Source organism: Prenolepis imparis, unplaced genomic scaffold (genome assembly GCF_030444845.1).
Source record: "Prenolepis imparis isolate NDT839.2.m4 unplaced genomic scaffold, iyPreImpa1.0 SCAF_8, whole genome shotgun sequence".
Classification (NCBI taxonomy): domain Eukaryota; kingdom Metazoa; phylum Arthropoda; class Insecta; order Hymenoptera; family Formicidae; genus Prenolepis; species Prenolepis imparis.
In genome coordinates, this window is record NW_028141166.1 from 3,776,081 (window position 1) to 3,793,995 (window position 17,915).

Sequence of the window (17,915 nt, forward strand, 5' to 3'; positions counted from 1 at the left end):
GCCTAGCGGTGTTTTTTGCCGATGAAATTCTTTATGCAACAAATAATTTCAAGAAAAGAATACGTGCTTGTATTGAAGTAAACGGTAAACATTTCGAACATCAGGCCTAATCACATGTAGCATCTAGCCATACATTTACACACACACAGACACACAGACATACGCGCGCGCACATACAAAAGAAATGTAAATCCGACCGGGCAACCTCCGCGCGGTAGACTTTGAGTAATGCTAACGCCGGCGGTACTGTAACTTTCAAGTTCCATAACTCGAAAACTACTTAATAAAAAGAGACTTACATATAGTGTTTTGAAAAGCTCTCGAGATAAGCTACAAGAATATGGAATGAAATATAGGTACTTCCATTTAAAAATTTCAAGGTCATTTTTATATGACCTTGACAACACTCTTCAAGGTCATACTAATATTACTATGTAATCCATTACTTGAAGCCCTACAACTTTTGTCTGAAACATTTTTGTCTGCCGCGCTCAGTTTTCGATATAATAGGGTGATACGGGTGGTCTGAGACACCCTGTATAAAGATTTAATAACTATTGTATAATCTCAATTGTCTATATAGAAATATGTTTCAAAATATTTAGTTACGAAGATATTTTTTATCTCTCAATGTATACAAAGCATTAAAGACATAAAATTTGATAGAAAAGATAAAATGGTTGAAGTAAATATAGGATAAAATAGATACGATTTATACCTTCTGCTCAAAAAGTATCTGGAATTTGTAATTTAAACGGCGTGCGCTTGAGATATCTCGAAGATGTTTTTTTCTCAGATTGGTAGCACTTTTGACGGCTTGTATGTCAATGTTCAAATCAATCTATCGATAAGTTTGTTTACTGCAGTGTTTGAGTGGATCGATAATTAATACTGTCTGCGAATTTTAAAATGTCGAATTCAGTTGAGCAACGAATTTGCATCAAATTTTGTGTTTCCAACGAATTTTCTTGTTCCAATACGCTTAAAATGCTACAAAAAGCCTACGGGGAATCGTGTATGTCAAAAACACAGGCATATGAGTGGTACAAATCGTTTAAAGAGGGCCGTACCGAAGTTCAAGATTTGCCTCGTTCTGGACGGCCATCCACGTCAACTATCGACGAAAACGTAGAAAAAGTAAAGAAATTGGTGCTCGAAAATCGTCGTGTAAGTGAAAAAGAGTTAGCTGCTGATCTTGCAGCGTTTGAAAGAGAATATTCGTCGCAAACGGCCAGATTTGTGGAAAGACAACTCGTGGATTTTGCATGATAACGCGCCGTCGCACACATCGCAGCTTGTACGCAATTATTTGACCAAACACTCGGTCCATATCATCGAACAAGCACCGTATTTTCCAGATTTGGCCCCGTGTGATTTTTTTCTCTTCCCAAAACTCAAATTGCCGCTTCGTGGTAAACGTTTTGAGACGGTAGAGGCAGTGAAAAAGAATTCGCAGAGGGAGCTGAAGGCCATCCCAAAATCGGCATATGAAAAGTGTTTTCAAGAATGGGTTAACCGCTGGTGTATGTGTGTAGCTCAGAATGGAGATTATTTTGAAGGAGACAAAATAAATATAGAAGAATAATTAACCATTTAATGTTTTATTTACAAATTCCGGATACTTTTTGAGCAGAAGTATTTCTCAAAATATTAAAAGTCAATATTAAAATTAATTAAGCTTTACAATTGTTCCTTAAATTCTTCCTAGATGTGTTCGTAAGAAAAATGGAACAGAAGATTATATGTTTTTATTAACTTTAACATTTATGAAAATTCTTAGAAATTAATTTAATTTAACTATCCATGATAGCTAAATGAAGTATTATATTGTTCATGATAATATCGTTATTCGCGACCGAACTGGGCTTCATGATTACGCCAGCTCTAGGACTTCTTACGAAAAACAAGTGTGTTGCTGTTGAAATCATATTACGTTCCGAATCTACTTACACATCTAGCAATGTATCTGCAGCAGTTTAATGTTGTTCTACAGGATAAAACTCAACGTTTCTTTCGACAGTCTTATATTTACGGTTTCACACCTATGCACAAATAAAACTGTATCATCGATTGACAGCCAATTTGAAAAACATTTCTTACGGAAAAAAAGTCAGGGATGGATCGAGGAATGCGTCATCAGACATCATTTGTTCATTAAAATCGTAATGAAAAAAATGCAAGAATTATTTATATGGTGGATCATGACATTTTTCTTTTTCAATCTAATCATCATATGCATCAGCATTTTTCTAGTATATCAAAGATATATCACGAGATTAAAACGTTTTATTTATAGTATCACAGATGTGATACTACATTTATTTCTTGCAGACGAGGCTGCTCAGTTTTAACTTTTTTTTATGCTCTTGTATCTGACAATGAGTGATAATATGTTGCTTCAATTATTTTACTACTGCTGTTATGAAAACAAGTTTGAATTAAAGGTAAATTATGCACTGTATCATTAAAAATAATGTAAACGCATAGCTTGATGAAAAGTAATAAACGTCGAAATAAGAAAATTTTTAAAAACTGAAAATTTTAAAAATTCTATTGCGATAAAATTGTTTGGAACGTGAGTGCTCGCACTTACTGAATTAATATTAGGCAAATAAATAGTACAAGTATTAGCTAGTGCGAGTACATAGATTGGCAAATTTCTTTCACAAAGCAAAGGTATTGTGTAGAACGCAAATAGCTGATTTTTATCATGATAAACAATTAGGAAAGAATAATGCTCTCATGGGAGGGGGGGGAGAGAGAGAGAGAGAGAGAGATTCATATAAAATATAATACATATAAAATGCAATAAGAGAATTTTATGCAATTTTTAAATTTAACGCAAATTTTTAGAATAAAAAGCATTTTAATAATTATATTGAGAAAGTGAAAGAACATAAAATATGTTTTGCGAAAACACAAAAGTATTATCTACTAATAATCAAATGATATTGTTACAAGTTACATTAAATAATATCGTTTCGTTATTCTGTCAGAGATATATCTTTTCATCTTACTGATTATGTGTGTATTAGAGAATCAGGACGAGATATTTGCCATCTATTGTTATTAAGCTATGAATCGGCCAACTTCTTCACGAAGGCGTCCCACTTGGCTTGCCAGAGGATCAACGCTTTTCTCTTTTCTTGGTTGTTCATGCCGCTATAGATCAGCGAGTTTATCGCCAGTTGCTTGAGACTCCTGAGATCCGACTTGGCACTCATGAGACCCATAAAGGCTTCGTAAAAATCGTGGCTGAGCGCTTTTGCGCCCCAAAGGCCGGGATCGTCGCTGGAAATCACGATAGGCGAATCCGATGCGAACAAAGTGGTCGCGGGATGATTTCGTATATCTTCGATGAGACTAAGAACTTGATTCGAGATGGGACAAATTTCCACCGCGATTCCCCTTTGCTGCACCAAGTTCCATAAAAGTGGGTGCTTCGTCAACGCATATCTGAAGAAATGTTATGAATGTCAATCTGTGCATTATATCAATCATAGGCCGCGAACGATATTTTATTAGGTAAATTATGTTTTGATATATCGAGATCTGCTTTATTGAATTTTAAAATAAAAATTTAGATGAGGTAAATAATCTAAATAATCTCAATTAATGAACTAACTAATTTTAAATAATGAATTAATGATGTCAAAAAACGCGATTTTCGTAAAAAAAAACTTTAATTTTTCATAATTAATTAATGTTCCTAATTTTGAATTTTTAAAATTAATTTTTCTTTACTTTTATTTGCGCTACACTCACCCGTGGCCAATACGTTTAGTGTTGAGCAACAAAGCATCAAGAAGATTCAAGTCAGTGGACAATCCGTTCCAATTGGTCTCTCCAGCATGGAAGAAGAATTTACTTTTCGTACTAATTGCAGACAGTTTATCGGCGAACTTTATAAGAGGTTGTCCTTTGTCCTCCTGACCGACTAAATCGAAACCAATTACAAAGTTCGGATACACTTTCGTCAGCTGCTCCAGCGTTTTCAGATATTCATCTACTCTCGTCTCATTGACGTTACGGCGCGGCGCATATATAATCTTAATGCCAAGGAAATCAGGATGATCCCGTACGAACCTATCATACATCTATTTTATTAAACATCTCTTTGCTCACAATACTTTTAATTAAAAATTTTTTTATTGAAATAAAAAGCAGAATATCTCTTTCTTTTTTCGTATCAGACTTTATTTTAGAAACCATCAGTTTTGTCAAATATGAAATTTTAGTGATATCTTATAATGGTATGGATACCAATGAAGAAAACGATAAGATAATGTCATTAAATATAATTAAGATAATACCATTAAATATAATTAACTATATAATTCTGTTGTAAAAGTCTTATCTGGTTATTAAAGTGAGATATTGTAGTTTAAACAAAATATAAGCTTCTTACCTATCAGTGATGTTCTTGATGATTCCCGCCATTTCCAGCGATCCGTAAACTCTGTCAAAATCGTATATTGACGATAATGTCGCTCGCATCTCCACATACATCACATTATCCTCGTAAAATTCTTGTAGTGTGCGATAATAAATGTCTTCGAAGACAGGTCGATAGGATAGCCAGGAGCCCATAAACGCGAAAATGCTATTGAACTTCTTCCACGCCTTGTCGACGGTGCTGTAAGCCCTTCTCGGATTTTCCGTCATCATGGTCAACGATCGCCTGATTCTATCATCAATCGCTGCAGCTTGTTGTTGATCCTGTCGCAGCTCGCTCAGTAATTGCCAGCCGCACGTCCCGTCGGGATTCTTGTTGAAGAACTTAAGTTGCAAACTATTATTTTGATCGCACACGTATAGATTTTCGCGATAGCTCACATTGTTGAGCTTATAATCGAGCGAAACCATGGCGGACTGGTGAGTGTGAAGAACGGCGCCCTTGGGCATTTCACGTAGGATCTTGAATACTTCGGACTTCTCGACTTCCGGTTTCACCTCCAGAAAGTTGCGCGATGGCAAAAAGGTATCGTTGCTAAACCCTGCGCGAAATATAAAAAATCTCCATTATAATATTATAATATCTGTTATAAACCAAACATTAGATATCTCATCAGGAGACATACAACGAAATGTAGTATTAGCGTAAATGTATATATTAGCGGTGTATCAATTTTTTCCCCTCATTTTACATATTTTACAATTTTACAGGATGTCTCAAACCTACCATAAAACCTGTTAATAGCAGATTCCTGGAATCATTTGGAGATGATTTTTCCTCAGCGAAAATGTCGAGGCATCAATAATTTTCGAGTTATAAGCGATTGAAAATAAAGGGTTTTTCACAAATTAAGCCTTGTGGAAATAAAATATTAACAAAACCACATTCTTCAATTAATTTCAGGTAGCATTTAACGGTAGGGCTGCGACACCCTGTATATTATGTGACATATTTTCTTTTCTCTTTTTCGATATCAAGGATTATTATTAAAGATATTTATTATTAATTAATTGCATTATTTGAAATTAGGAAAACCTATAATTCTATGAAAAGATAACAGACTTTTGAAATTATATCTTTCGAAGCTAAGTAACTATAACATTAAAATTTTTCTGAAAACATAATTATAAACTAGCTTTTAAGACCGCGCTACGCGCGAAAATACTTCAAAATTATTTTTTTTTTACAATACACGGAAAAAATATGTTATGCATCCCCGGTGTTGCGGGGGGCGTAGGACTCCCACCTATTAAAAATCCTCTCTGTACACAAAATCAAAATTTCGGCAAAATCTCTCTATACGAAAAAATTTAAAAAAGTTGGGCACCGATTTAAAAAAAATCAATCCATTAATAAATAAATGCTCTGATTTCTGAGAAATTGTGTGTGTGTATGCGTGCGTGCGTGCGTGCGTGCGTGCGTGCGTGCGTGCGTGCGTGCGTGCGTGCGTGCGTGCGTGCGTGCGTGCGTGCGTGCGTGCGTGCGTGCGTGCGTGCGTGCGTTCGTGCGTGCGTGCGTATGTGTCTGCTGTGTGATAGTCTATTCGTGTTCATTCACGATTGTGATAGTTTATTCATGTCTATTCACGCCACAAATAAAAGGTGATTTTAAAAAAATGTGTGTGTGTGTGTGTGTGTGTGTGTGTGTGTGTGTGTGTGTGTGTGTGTGTGTGTGTGTGTGTGTGTGTGTGTGTGTGTGTGTGTGTGTGTGTGTGTGTGTGTGTGTGTGTGTGTGTGTGTGAATAGAGCATGTGTCGCGCATTTTGGTGTCCAATTGCACGGTGTGCAAACGAACGGTGCGCAAAAGAACTGTGCGCAAAAGAACTGTGGGCAAAAGAATTGTGCGCAACTTTATGTGTCTAAATAGCACGGTGTGCAATTGCAACGTGTGCAATTGTACTGTGCGCAAATGAAGGCTTCTCAAAATAATAAATAAAGAGACAAATTATAAAGAAAATTTATTTACATTTTTTAGCTCATAGCATTCATAGCACTGTTATAAGTGCTATCAAAAATACACATTAGCCTTTATTCGCTTCCTTATTTTACATCAATAATTATATACTTATGAAAAAAATAGTAGGATGGTAGCGTAGCAAGAAAGTAGTTATTATTATGAAAGAAATAGTAAAATGGTAACGTAACAAGAAAGTGGTTGCAAATATCATTATATAAATATGTATTCAAGAAAGAAATAGAAGGATGTACATTTTGCAATGTATACTACATACATGTGATATGCAATACTACATATATGTGACGTATTATATTTTTTTCATAATAATAACTACTTTCTTGTTACGTCCTATTACCTTTTTTATAAGTAAATTGTTGATTGTTGATATACGTTTAGATTTGTTTTATTTTTTATATTAACAATTATATATTTATAAAAGAAATAGTAGGATGGTAGCGTAACACAACAAAATACTTATACATACATACATACATACATACATACATACATACATACATACATACATACATACATACATATATAAGAAATATTTTCTTGTTACGCTGCTATCCTAGTATTTCTTTTATTCATTAGTATAATATAAAAAATAAAGAAGCAATATAATACATACGAGTTATTTTGTATGCGCTAATGATTTATTTAAATATGTTTTATAGTTACAAAATGAGGACATAATGAATTGCGAGATGGAGTTGGAACTGCAAATCGATAAAAGAAGGTTGAGAATACGAGCCTAATCGTATTATTATTTTAGCCATCCGTGGAAGCAATGTGGACAATAAAAGCTATGGAACATGCGGAGATTTATTTTAATATAAGTATTATACATATAAAAGCGTTCAAATAAATGAAGAATTAAAATGAAAAAAATATTACTATTTTAATATTATTACTATTTTCAGATTTTGTGCTCAGTCGACCAAAAATTTTTAAAACTCACGTCTCATGATGAGAAAATTTATAAAGTATTCAGAGAGAATTTTTTCAATATGAAGATTGATAAGATAAAATGAAGATGAGCTCAAGTCTCCTACAGAAAAGGCAAAATGGAGACCCTTTTGCGAACAATTTAAGGATCTTGTGGAAGACTATAGTTATCAAAAGCAGATTGTACAGAAAATTATACAGAAGAAAACAGTATATTGACACCTCGAATTCAATTTTATGCTATAGAACTTGCAAGAAATAGGAAAGGCTTTAATGATGGTGTGCGTAAAAAATTCAATCAAACCAAGTAGAGTTTATTATTATCCCTATAAAAACTTACCTTTAAAAAAACGTAAAAAAAGGCGCATAGCATAGGCACGCCAGTAGTGAAAAATACCCGTTGCAAACCCATGTAGAATCGTATGAAAAATTACTCATTGCAAACCCATGTAGAATTGTATAAAAAATTACCTATTGCAAACCCATGTAGAATCGTATGAAAAATTATCCATTGCAAACCCATGTAGAATCGTACTATAAAAGTAATGATATCAAAAAAAATTGCGCGCCAAGTGAAAGTAGAAACTTGTACCAGTGGAAAATTTAAGTTGCAAACCCATGTAGAATAGTACCTATGTAGAATAGTATAATTATAAAGACCTCTCTTCACGCTGGAAGTTGCAAACCCATGTAGAATCGTATAATTATAGACCTCTCTTCACGCTGAAAATTGCAAATCCATGTAGAATCGTATAATTATAGACCTCTCTTCACGCTGAAAGTTGCAAACACATGTAGAATCGTAATAAGAAAAAAATAAGACAAAACACATAAAAAACAGAATTAAAAATTAATACAAACTTCAAAATTAACTTTAGCATATTGTTTAATTTAGCAGTGCCTAGTTTTTTAATTAAAATTTTTAATTTATTTTTATTTGTATTAATTTAAATAATTTTTGCATAAATTTTTAATTTTTAATGTTTGTATTAATTTTTAATTCTGTTTTTTTATGTGTTTTGTCTTATTTTTTTCTTATTACTATTCTACATGTGTTTGCAACTTTCAGTGAAGAGAGGTCTATAATTATACGATTCTACATGGATTTGCAATTTTCAGCGTGAAGAGAGGTCTATAATTATACGATTCTACATGGGTTTGCAACTTCCAGCGTGAAGAGAGGTCTTTATAATTATACTATTCTACATAGGTACTATTCTACATGGGTTTGCAACTTAAATTTTCCACTGGTACAAGTTTCTACTTTCACTTGGCGCGCAATTTTTTTTTATATCATTACTTTTATAGTACGATTCTACATGGGTTTGCAATGGATAATTTTTCATACGATTCTACATGGGTTTGCAATAGGTAATTTTTTATACAATTCTACATGGGTTTGCAATTATTTTAATACCGCATGTTGTTGAACATACATTTAATAAATCATGATTCCAAACATTTCAAAAACAAATGTTTATCGATATCTCATTGCGCTATAAATAGAGTTCATGATTTATTTATAATGCGATTTCGGATACATTAATTTTAAAAAGATTGCTCAAGAAACGCCAAATGCTTCTTGAAAAGATTAGTTTCAAAGATTTACAGTTACCATTCATGTAAACCATCATTATAACTGTTTGTGTACTTCTCATTCGGCCTTATTACTTCTTCATTTTCATATATTAATTTTTATTTTGCTTATCTTTTCACTACACTATTTTTCACGCCGATCTGTCATTATTTTTGTATACTTGGCGTCGAGACACTATCTCTCGAGACACGTGTCTCTCAATGAGAACAATAAATAATATATATACTATGACACAACACGAGATAACACGGATGCCCAACTAGTTTCTCCGAGGAGCCAGATTTCACATTTTGATTTTTCCATTGTTCAGGGGCCAGAAGCTATTGCCCTCTTTTTTATTCTTAAATAAGAAAAGAAAAAGAAAGAAAGAAAAAAGCTAAGATTTATTTCATAAAAGAATTAAAATAATGTAAATGATTAAAAGTTAATTACGTTGAATGTAAACATAATACTTTCGGATTTTCTCATTATAAAATTTACTCTTAAACAACGTTCAAAAACTCGTCCTTCAAAAACAAAAAGAAAAAAAATGCATCAGAGAGAGATTGATCAATAATTTTAAAAACCATGATGTTCTCTTTATTTAAATAATTGTAATGCCTCCCCGCGTTTGCCCCCATGCGCAAACTAATTTAGGGGAACTTTCCCCATACTAATGCTAAATCGTACCCTAAGGTAAATATTAAAATTACAATAAAACTTCCAAATATTTTTTTATTCATTTGAAACTATGATTTTTTGTCAACGATATACGCTGAACATTAATACAAATTTATCATGTTTTATATTGTAAATTAAAAATTAAAAGAAAGTAGTATTTGGTACGATTTACAATACCGGTTTGCTAAATTGTACCCATGAGTTTTTAAATCGTACCTCTAATAATAAAATTAAAAAATTGTAACAAAAATAAAGTTTTATTTTCTACAAAAGTTTTCCGCAACAAAACATATCTATAAGAATGTCATATTTATAATCATACATTTTTATTAATCATCATATAATTATACATTTAAAAAATTTAACAAAAATACTTCTTGTATCATACAAAAATATAAATAAGTATTATCTCAATATAATTATAAAATTTCATAATATTTTCTTCTGTTGTTTATCTAAATATAAAGAAAAAAACTAATGCTTAAGTAAAAAAAATAAATTTAGTAAATTGTAGCTGGTGAGACGCCGACTCGTCTTTAGACTCGAAAATATGCATTTTTCGGGCAAAATTGTTTAAAAAATTTCTTAATTGTTTTAATTATCATAACTCTTTAGAAATGTATTGTACATGGCAAAAACTATACGAGAAGTGCTTTAGAATAAACAGAACTCTTGAAAATCGACTGGCGTCTCACCTTTAGACTCGAAAATATGCATTTTTCGGGCAAAATAATTGTTTAAAAAATTTCTTAATTGTTTTATTTATCAGAACTCTTTAGAAATGTATTGTACATGGCAAAAACTATACGAGAACTGCTTTAGAATAAGCAGAACTTTTGAAAATCGACTGGCGTCTCACCTTTAGACCCGAAAATATGCATTTTTCGGGCAAAATAATTATTTTAAATAATTTCTAATTGTTTTAATTATCAGAACTCTTTGGAGAGGCAATATACATGCCCAGAACTATATGAGAACTGCTTTAGAAAAAGCAGAACTCTTGAAAATCGACTGGCGTCTCACCTTTCGACTCAAAAATATGCATTTTTTGAGCAAAATAATTGTTTAAAAAATTTTTTAATTATTTTAATTATCAGAACTCTTTAGAAATGTATTGTACATGGGCAAAACTATACGAGAACTACTTTAGAATAAGCAGAACTCTTGAAAATCGACTGGCGTCTCACCTTTAGACCCGAAAATATGCATTTTTCGGGCAAAATAATTGTTTACAAAATTTTTTAATTGTTTTAATTATCAGAACTCTTTAGAAATGTATTGTGCATGCCAAAAACTATACGAGAACTGCTTTAGAATAAGCAGAACTCTCGAAAATCGACTGGCGTCTCACCTCGACATCTATAGATATTGGTATCCGGTTGTCTTTATTTTTGTTTAATTAGTATTTTTTGCTCTTAAAAGGTAGAACTCATGTAGAACTATAAATCTTTTCATTTCTGATAATTACTGATAAGAAAAATGCCGTAGGACAAAGTGAGACGCTGCGTGAACTTGGCGTCTCAGTTTGTCCGAATCGATTTTTTTGCTTTAATGGCCAGAACTATTTGTTTAAACTATCAGGAACTCTAGAACTATTGTAAATAAAGCCAGAACTCTTATTTATTTATGAGTTTTTACAAAATGAGACGCCAACTTCACACACACCGAATATTACATAAAAATTATACGAAATAAATTTAAAACCGTCACTCATTAACGGATCGCTTGAGAAGAAAACAAACATTGTGGTATTCAAATGAGGCTAGCTGCGATACAACAACGTTAACACCTTAAAATATTTTAACTCTGTTTAAGAAATACAGTATATAAGTACGATTTAACGAACGGTACGATTTAGCATACTTTCCCCTATTATTATAAGAGTGAAAAATTCGAACCATCATTGATCTCTCGGTCTTTGAATGACATCAGAACCTTATTCGCCTTGATTTCCATGGAATTGAGTTTCTGCTTGCCGCCTAGGGACCATTGTTTCTCATTCATTATCAGTTGCTGCCGTAGTTGCCAATAGGCATGTTGTCGCTTAAACTCTCGCTTGTTATGCACAAGGTGCGCGTTGATCACGTTGCCACTACAGATCAGGATCGTCAAGGTGAACAAGCTGGACCAGGCCATGTTGAAAACTGTACTTTACTAACTAGACGCGAATTATTGTCGTCGCGTCGTGCAATTTTTTGCCTCGAAAATACTTTGTGTCAAAACACTTTGCACTCGATCCTACGTAAAATAGAGAGCTATGTGAACGTCGCGGCTGTCCGATCTCCACTGAATAACTCTTACCACTAAGACTACCATTATAAGGGCACGGGGAATGGTGCGTAATGAGGACCGGTAACTCAGTATAGGCGCTTGCTGATCACTTATATCGTCAACGATTAATGATACGCATGTATTTCTGGCGCCTGTGTAAATCAAACATTGTGGTAGATATCCACATATTTTGCGATCGCAAATATACGTGTAAATTTATTTATACAGTTCGTAATTAAAGAAAATTTTCCGTTTCACTAACTTGTTTGTGTCGACACACAAAATTTATTGCGTACGATACCATAAGTATTAAAAGAATATAATTTTATTTATATATTTAAAGAGTAAAGATTATATAATTATATATTTAAAGAAAAAAACCTACATATATATTTATATTTCATTGCAGATTTAATCGACTTTTCTTTTCTTGACTAATTTAAAATTAGAAAAATAAGGAATATAGCCACATTCCAAGTCAATCAAACAGCCTGTCTAAGGATGAAAGAATTACCAAAAACAAAGATCTTGCACGAATATTTTTGCGATTTAAGCGGGTAATATTTCACGTTAGCCAGACTCAAAAATTAAACAAATAATTATAAATTATTCTCGATTTTCTTTTTCTTATCGAACTCTTTACACTTAATTAAATTACACTTAATTATTTAAATATAAATAATATGTTTGCATAATGCGGTTTGCACCTACGAAAATTTTCTAAAGTAAATTCTGAATAAATGTATTTTATATGACCACTAGGTTGCGTTACAAAGAAAGCTGTTGTTTTATAGTCCATTTCGCGATGAGAAAATAAACTTTTATAGATTGATAAGAAAGGCAGAAGAGTTTAGTCATGAATTATTACTCAACATTATTGCTTAACACAGATATAAACACAGATTAACAAATGTAAACAGATATTAACGATTATCGCTCAACACATATAAACATATAATATGATAAGATAAAAATGCTAGGAAGATAGATTAAAATGTATAATATAAAATAAAATATAAATATAAGTAGTTATAGTATATAAATATAAGTATATAAATATAGTTACAGCGCATAGCATACGTAAAATAAGAATGTGAAAGAAAATATATTTAATGTGGAATAAATCATATGCTATATAAAATTAGTCACCTAAATTTTAAATCAATAAATTAATTTAATTAGGATTGATTTATTGCATTTTAATTCTCTTTTAATATTCTCGTTTTATATATTTACTCTTATTATCTTATCTCATGATAATGATTAATACTAATTAAATACTAATTAAATAATATTGAAATACAGTCGAACCTCGCTAAATTCGAAATTGAAGGAAAGAGAAAAATTCTTTGAATTGTAGAGATTTTAACTTACAGTTTTTCGAATTATCGAGGTGTATAAGAATAAAGTTCGAATTATAGAGGTTTAGCTATTTCGTTTACATACTAACATTATCCAGCGCGATTTAAAAGTTTTTAATTTCTGTTTAAGAATCAAAAGATAAGTTCATTTAATCTATAAAAATAATCGCAAATGTACATTAAAAATATATTAAATTTAAGGATATTTTTTTACAGTGTATATAATATCAGATAAGTTCAAATAAACATTTAACATGCAAAACATTAACAGTTTGTTTCGAAATACAGAGGTTGTTGGATATTTTGCGTGTAAGTCTCGGGTAATATTATTCCTCGAGCAACGCAAACGAGGTATCGATCTCTGTCTTATTTCTTTTGATGCAGACAGATTCTTAAGGTAATCGAATCAAGACACCACGATGTTAAATTAAACTTTGATTTATTATAAATACTTGTATATGTGCGTACAATGTTTCGTGTCAAAGTCGGGTGAGAGAGTGATCGTGAGAACGAGCTGAGCTCTCTATTCGAGAAATCTGTCAGTGACTTCTGACATAGAGTTAATAATAGAATTCTCATGACCGTGACCGAAATATTTGGAAATAGCTTTATGATATTATTTGAGACAATAGCGATATATATGAATGATAATATAAAGGCAATCGAAAATAATGCTTCAGAAGAATACAAAAAATAAAATACGAAACAGAGGCTTTGAAAATTCGAATTACAGAGGCTTTGTTTCTGAAGATTCGAATTATATAGAGGCTTCGTTTTCAAAAATTCGAATTACAGAGATCAAACGCCGCTTCAAAAATTTCGAGTTAATCTCGTATTTTTTTTCGACTTACAGAGGTTTTCTCAAGAGAAACAAACATTGTTTCGATTTGTAGAGGTTTTCGAATTAGCGAGGTTCGAGTGCAATAATAAAAACAGCAATTCTTATTTCTTATTTTTTTTAGTGAATTATGAAATATACTCGTCAAACAATCTCTCTTTTTAAAATAGTAATCAATTTCATATTATACAAGGTGTTAAAAAATTAGACCGATAAATTTTGAAAGAAAATAGAAGACTTTAAAATAAACATTGTTTTGTTAATACTATTTTTTCTCTATGACAATTTTAGTTTTACTAGAACAACACAGGCGCGCGCCATTTATACTTTTACATTATATAACACGAACACAAATAATGCGGTATCTTCCCTCGTTATTTTATACAACGATGCGATGCAACTGCGAACTTCGACTTAATTCGAGAAAGTCTCGAACCACGCTTTACACTCATATTAGAAAATAAAAAACTCTATAGAATTTCAATATAAAAGTTATTCAACTTTATATTCACATTTTTTGCATAAAAAATTATTCAAAAAATTATTTACAATTCTATAATATATAATATAAATAATGCGTTTTATTTTAGTTGGATTTTTAAACCTCAAAAAAAATATTATTAAAAGATTATTATTTATATAATAATTTAAATAATTATACTTTATACTAATGTTTTTAATATTATTATTACAAATAAGTTATTAAATTTATTAATTAATTAATTAAAAATTAACGTAACTAACGTGCATGTAACATGTAACATTGTAGTTATGTATATTGTAATTATATCCCAGATAGCACAGAAAGATTATTTTCGGCATCCTATAATATCGATGAGTTACTGTGCTATCTGGGATATAATTACAATATAACTACAATTTAACATATGTTATATTACAAAATGTTACAATTAACTAAGTACAACTAACGTGTATGTTACATGTTACATGCACGTTATATAGCATTATATACTTGTTATATAGCAGTTATAATTTGTGTTTGCTGGGTATTAATTAATAAACAATAACATTTTGATATTCTTGTTCTCTTTATTCTTGTTTACTTTTCTTGAGACACTAAAAAAATATTCTAATAAATAAATATATATATTGGGTGTCTGACGTAAGGTGTCACACCGAAAATATACAAGTAGATCTCGTTAAACTGAGTCGAAAAGTCCTATACCATTTTGCAAACAACCACGTAAAATTTCGAGATATTAATTAAAAAAGATCGACCAACGAGCGCGCGAATTACGTCGGGGCGGCCCGCCGCATGCTAGGCGCGCGTTGCCTATAGCGATACGGCACGGTACACCGCATGCTAGGCGCGCGTTGCCTATAGCGATACGGCACGGTACATCGCTTAGCGGGCCGTCCCGACGTAATTCACGCGCTCGTTGGTCGATCTTTTTTAATTAATATCTCGAAATTTTACGTGGTTGTTTGCAAAATGGTATAGGACTTTTCGACTCAGTTTAACGAGATCTACTTCTATATTTTCGGTGTGACACCTTACGTCAGACACCCAGTATATTCAGGGTGTCTGATAATTAACTGATCAATGCTTAATAGATTCCTGGGATCATTTGGAGACGATTTTTCATTAAAGTAAACTCTATTTGAAATTAATTAAAGAATGTGATTTTGTTAATATTTTATTTCAACAAGGCTTAGTTTGCGAAAAACCCTTTATTTTTAATCACTTATAACTCGAAAATTATTCGTGCCTCGACATTTTCGCTGATGAAAAATCGTCTCCAAATCCAAGAAATTTAACCTTAAGCGTTGATCAGTTAATTTCCAGACACCCTGTATATATATATTTATATATGAATTTTTGAAAGTCGTCGATATTGTACCGGCTCCTAAATTGTACCATTTTTATATTTTATAAAATCTGAAGGCCTAGCGATATTTCTATATTATACGTGAGGTTCATCTAACGTCATAAAGTTAGTAGATGGAAGTGAATATTTGTATACGAAAGCACCTTGTAAAAAAAAACTTTCGGATTTTATAAAATATAAAAATAATACAATTTAGGAGCCGGTACAATACCATTATTTTATTATTTTTACATTCATTACTTTTAATGATGATATATTTTTTACCTGTTGTGGTGAACTTTCCTCAATTTTCTTTTTTTTTAATGTACGATTGACATTAATTACTTTAGTCAAAGACATACGTCCCTTTAATCTTATAAGGTCACTTACATTTTGTACTAAAAAGTACGGCGGATCAACTGTAAAAAATTATTACACAGTTATTATACAGGGTGTCTTTTTAATTTTAACAGGTAAATATTTCGAAAACTATGGGAGATACGAAAAAATGTTTCAAACAAAAGTTGTTTGACTTCGAGGGGGACATAAGATGGTGTCATTGATTTGACCTTGTATAATTATTTGAAGATTACGTGAAGGACACCTTTAATTTCTTAAATAAAACACCCCATTTTTTATTACATATTCTTGTAGCTTATCTCAGCTTTCTAAAACATTATAATAAAATATTTTTTTCTTAAATACTTCTTGAGTTATAAAGCTTGAAAGTTACAATTTTTTGACATAAAATGTAAAATATTATATTGTTAAATATTTAGTTTTCGGTAATCTTACCTTAATACTTTTATGCATAGAATAATGAGACCAATCAATTGTATAAAGAAAACACATAGTTGCTTTAAAAAAAAGAGGTTGAAAATTATACTTTTTTTTTAAAGCAACTATGTGTTTTCTTTACACAATTAATTGGTCTCATTATTCTATGCATAAAAGTATTAAAGTAAGATTACCGAAAACTAAATATTTCACAAGATATTTTATTTTTTATGTCAAACTTCAAGCCTCATAACTAAAAAAAAGTAGATAATGAAAAATAACTTAATTATAGTGTTTTGTGTGGAAAGCTCTCGAGATAAGCTACAAGAATATGTAATAAAAAATAGGGGGTTCAATTTAAAAAATTGAAGATGACCTTCACGTGAACTTCAAATGATTATACAAGGTCAAACCAATAACACCATCTTATATCCCCCTCGAAGTCAAACAACTTTTATTTGAAACAATTTCTTCGTATCTCCCATAGATTTTAAAATATTTGCCTGTTAAGATTAAAAAGACACCCTGTATAAATATAAAATATGTGTGTATAATTTCGAAGAAGAAAAAAGGTAATAACATATAATTATAAAAAATCTATATAAAATAATATGCAGTTACATATTTCTATATGTTATATATGTGATATTTTTATGTACATATATCTATCCTCTATATATATTCTCTTTTTTTATTTCTCTTTAATATATCATTTTTAGAAAAAAATGATATATTAAGAAAAACAATAATTAAAAAATAATTAGAAAATATTTATTTAAAAATTGTTTTTAGAAAAATTTGTTGTTATATTTTTATAACAAAATTTAACAGTTCTTTACATATAATTATAATTATAATTATATTATAAGGAAATTATAATATTTTATTCATTTATATATATAATTACACAAACAACTTTTTTTTAACTTATTTCTTTTTTTTTTCTTTATAATAAATACTAAAATTATTCTTCAATTATTTTATTTATTTTTTTGTATATACTAAGAGAGTATATTAGAGAGATTAGATTAATATATTTAAATATTTATGATAAGAATTACTATTAAGGCTCTTCCGTATTAAATACAAATATATAAGTGATAGGCCTTAAGAGCCGAACGCGGATGTTGATGCGTATTCCAACGAAATTTAATTTTTCGCTGGAATTAAATTAATTGTGCACAGGACACGAATTTTACTACTTGGTATACTGCCAAGTCTT

The 17,915-nt window shown here is 30.9% G+C and overlaps 1 protein-coding gene and 1 long non-coding RNA gene across 2 annotated transcripts; both read right to left on the reverse strand.

Moving 5' to 3' along the window:
* Positions 1-1,301: 1,301 nt before the first annotated feature.
* On the reverse strand, positions 1,302-11,934 carry LOC145939516 (adenosine deaminase 2). The gene is made up of 4 exons (XM_083043862.1): positions 11,516-11,934; positions 4,409-4,997; positions 3,766-4,086; positions 1,302-3,456 (listed from the first exon to the last, which is right to left on the reverse strand). The coding sequence occupies exons 1-4, from the start codon at positions 11,751-11,753 to the stop codon at positions 3,075-3,077; spliced, it is 1,530 nt and encodes a 509-aa protein (XP_082899988.1). The 5' UTR covers positions 11,754-11,934; the 3' UTR covers positions 1,302-3,074.
* LOC145939517 (uncharacterized) lies at positions 11,856-12,867 on the reverse strand. Its single transcript, XR_014425837.1, has 2 exons — positions 12,600-12,867; positions 11,856-12,040 (listed from the first exon to the last, which is right to left on the reverse strand). It is a non-coding gene; the product is annotated as an uncharacterized LOC145939517 (long non-coding RNA).
* Between the last annotated feature and the right edge of the window lie 5,048 nt (positions 12,868-17,915).

Excerpts from the sequence above, each read along its gene's own strand:
- LOC145939516 (XM_083043862.1), bottom strand. The coding sequence starts at position 11,753 with ATGGCCTGGTCCAGCTTGTTCACCTTGACGATCCTGATCTGTAGTGGC. Across the intron at positions 4,998-11,515 it reads AGACCGAGAGATCAATGATG|GGTTTAGCAACGATACCTTT; the intron begins GTTCGAATTTTT and ends TATTTCGCGCAG. Across the intron at positions 4,087-4,408 it reads ATCAAGAACATCACTGATAG|GTTCGTACGGGATCATCCTG; the intron begins GTAAGAAGCTTA and ends GATGTATGATAG.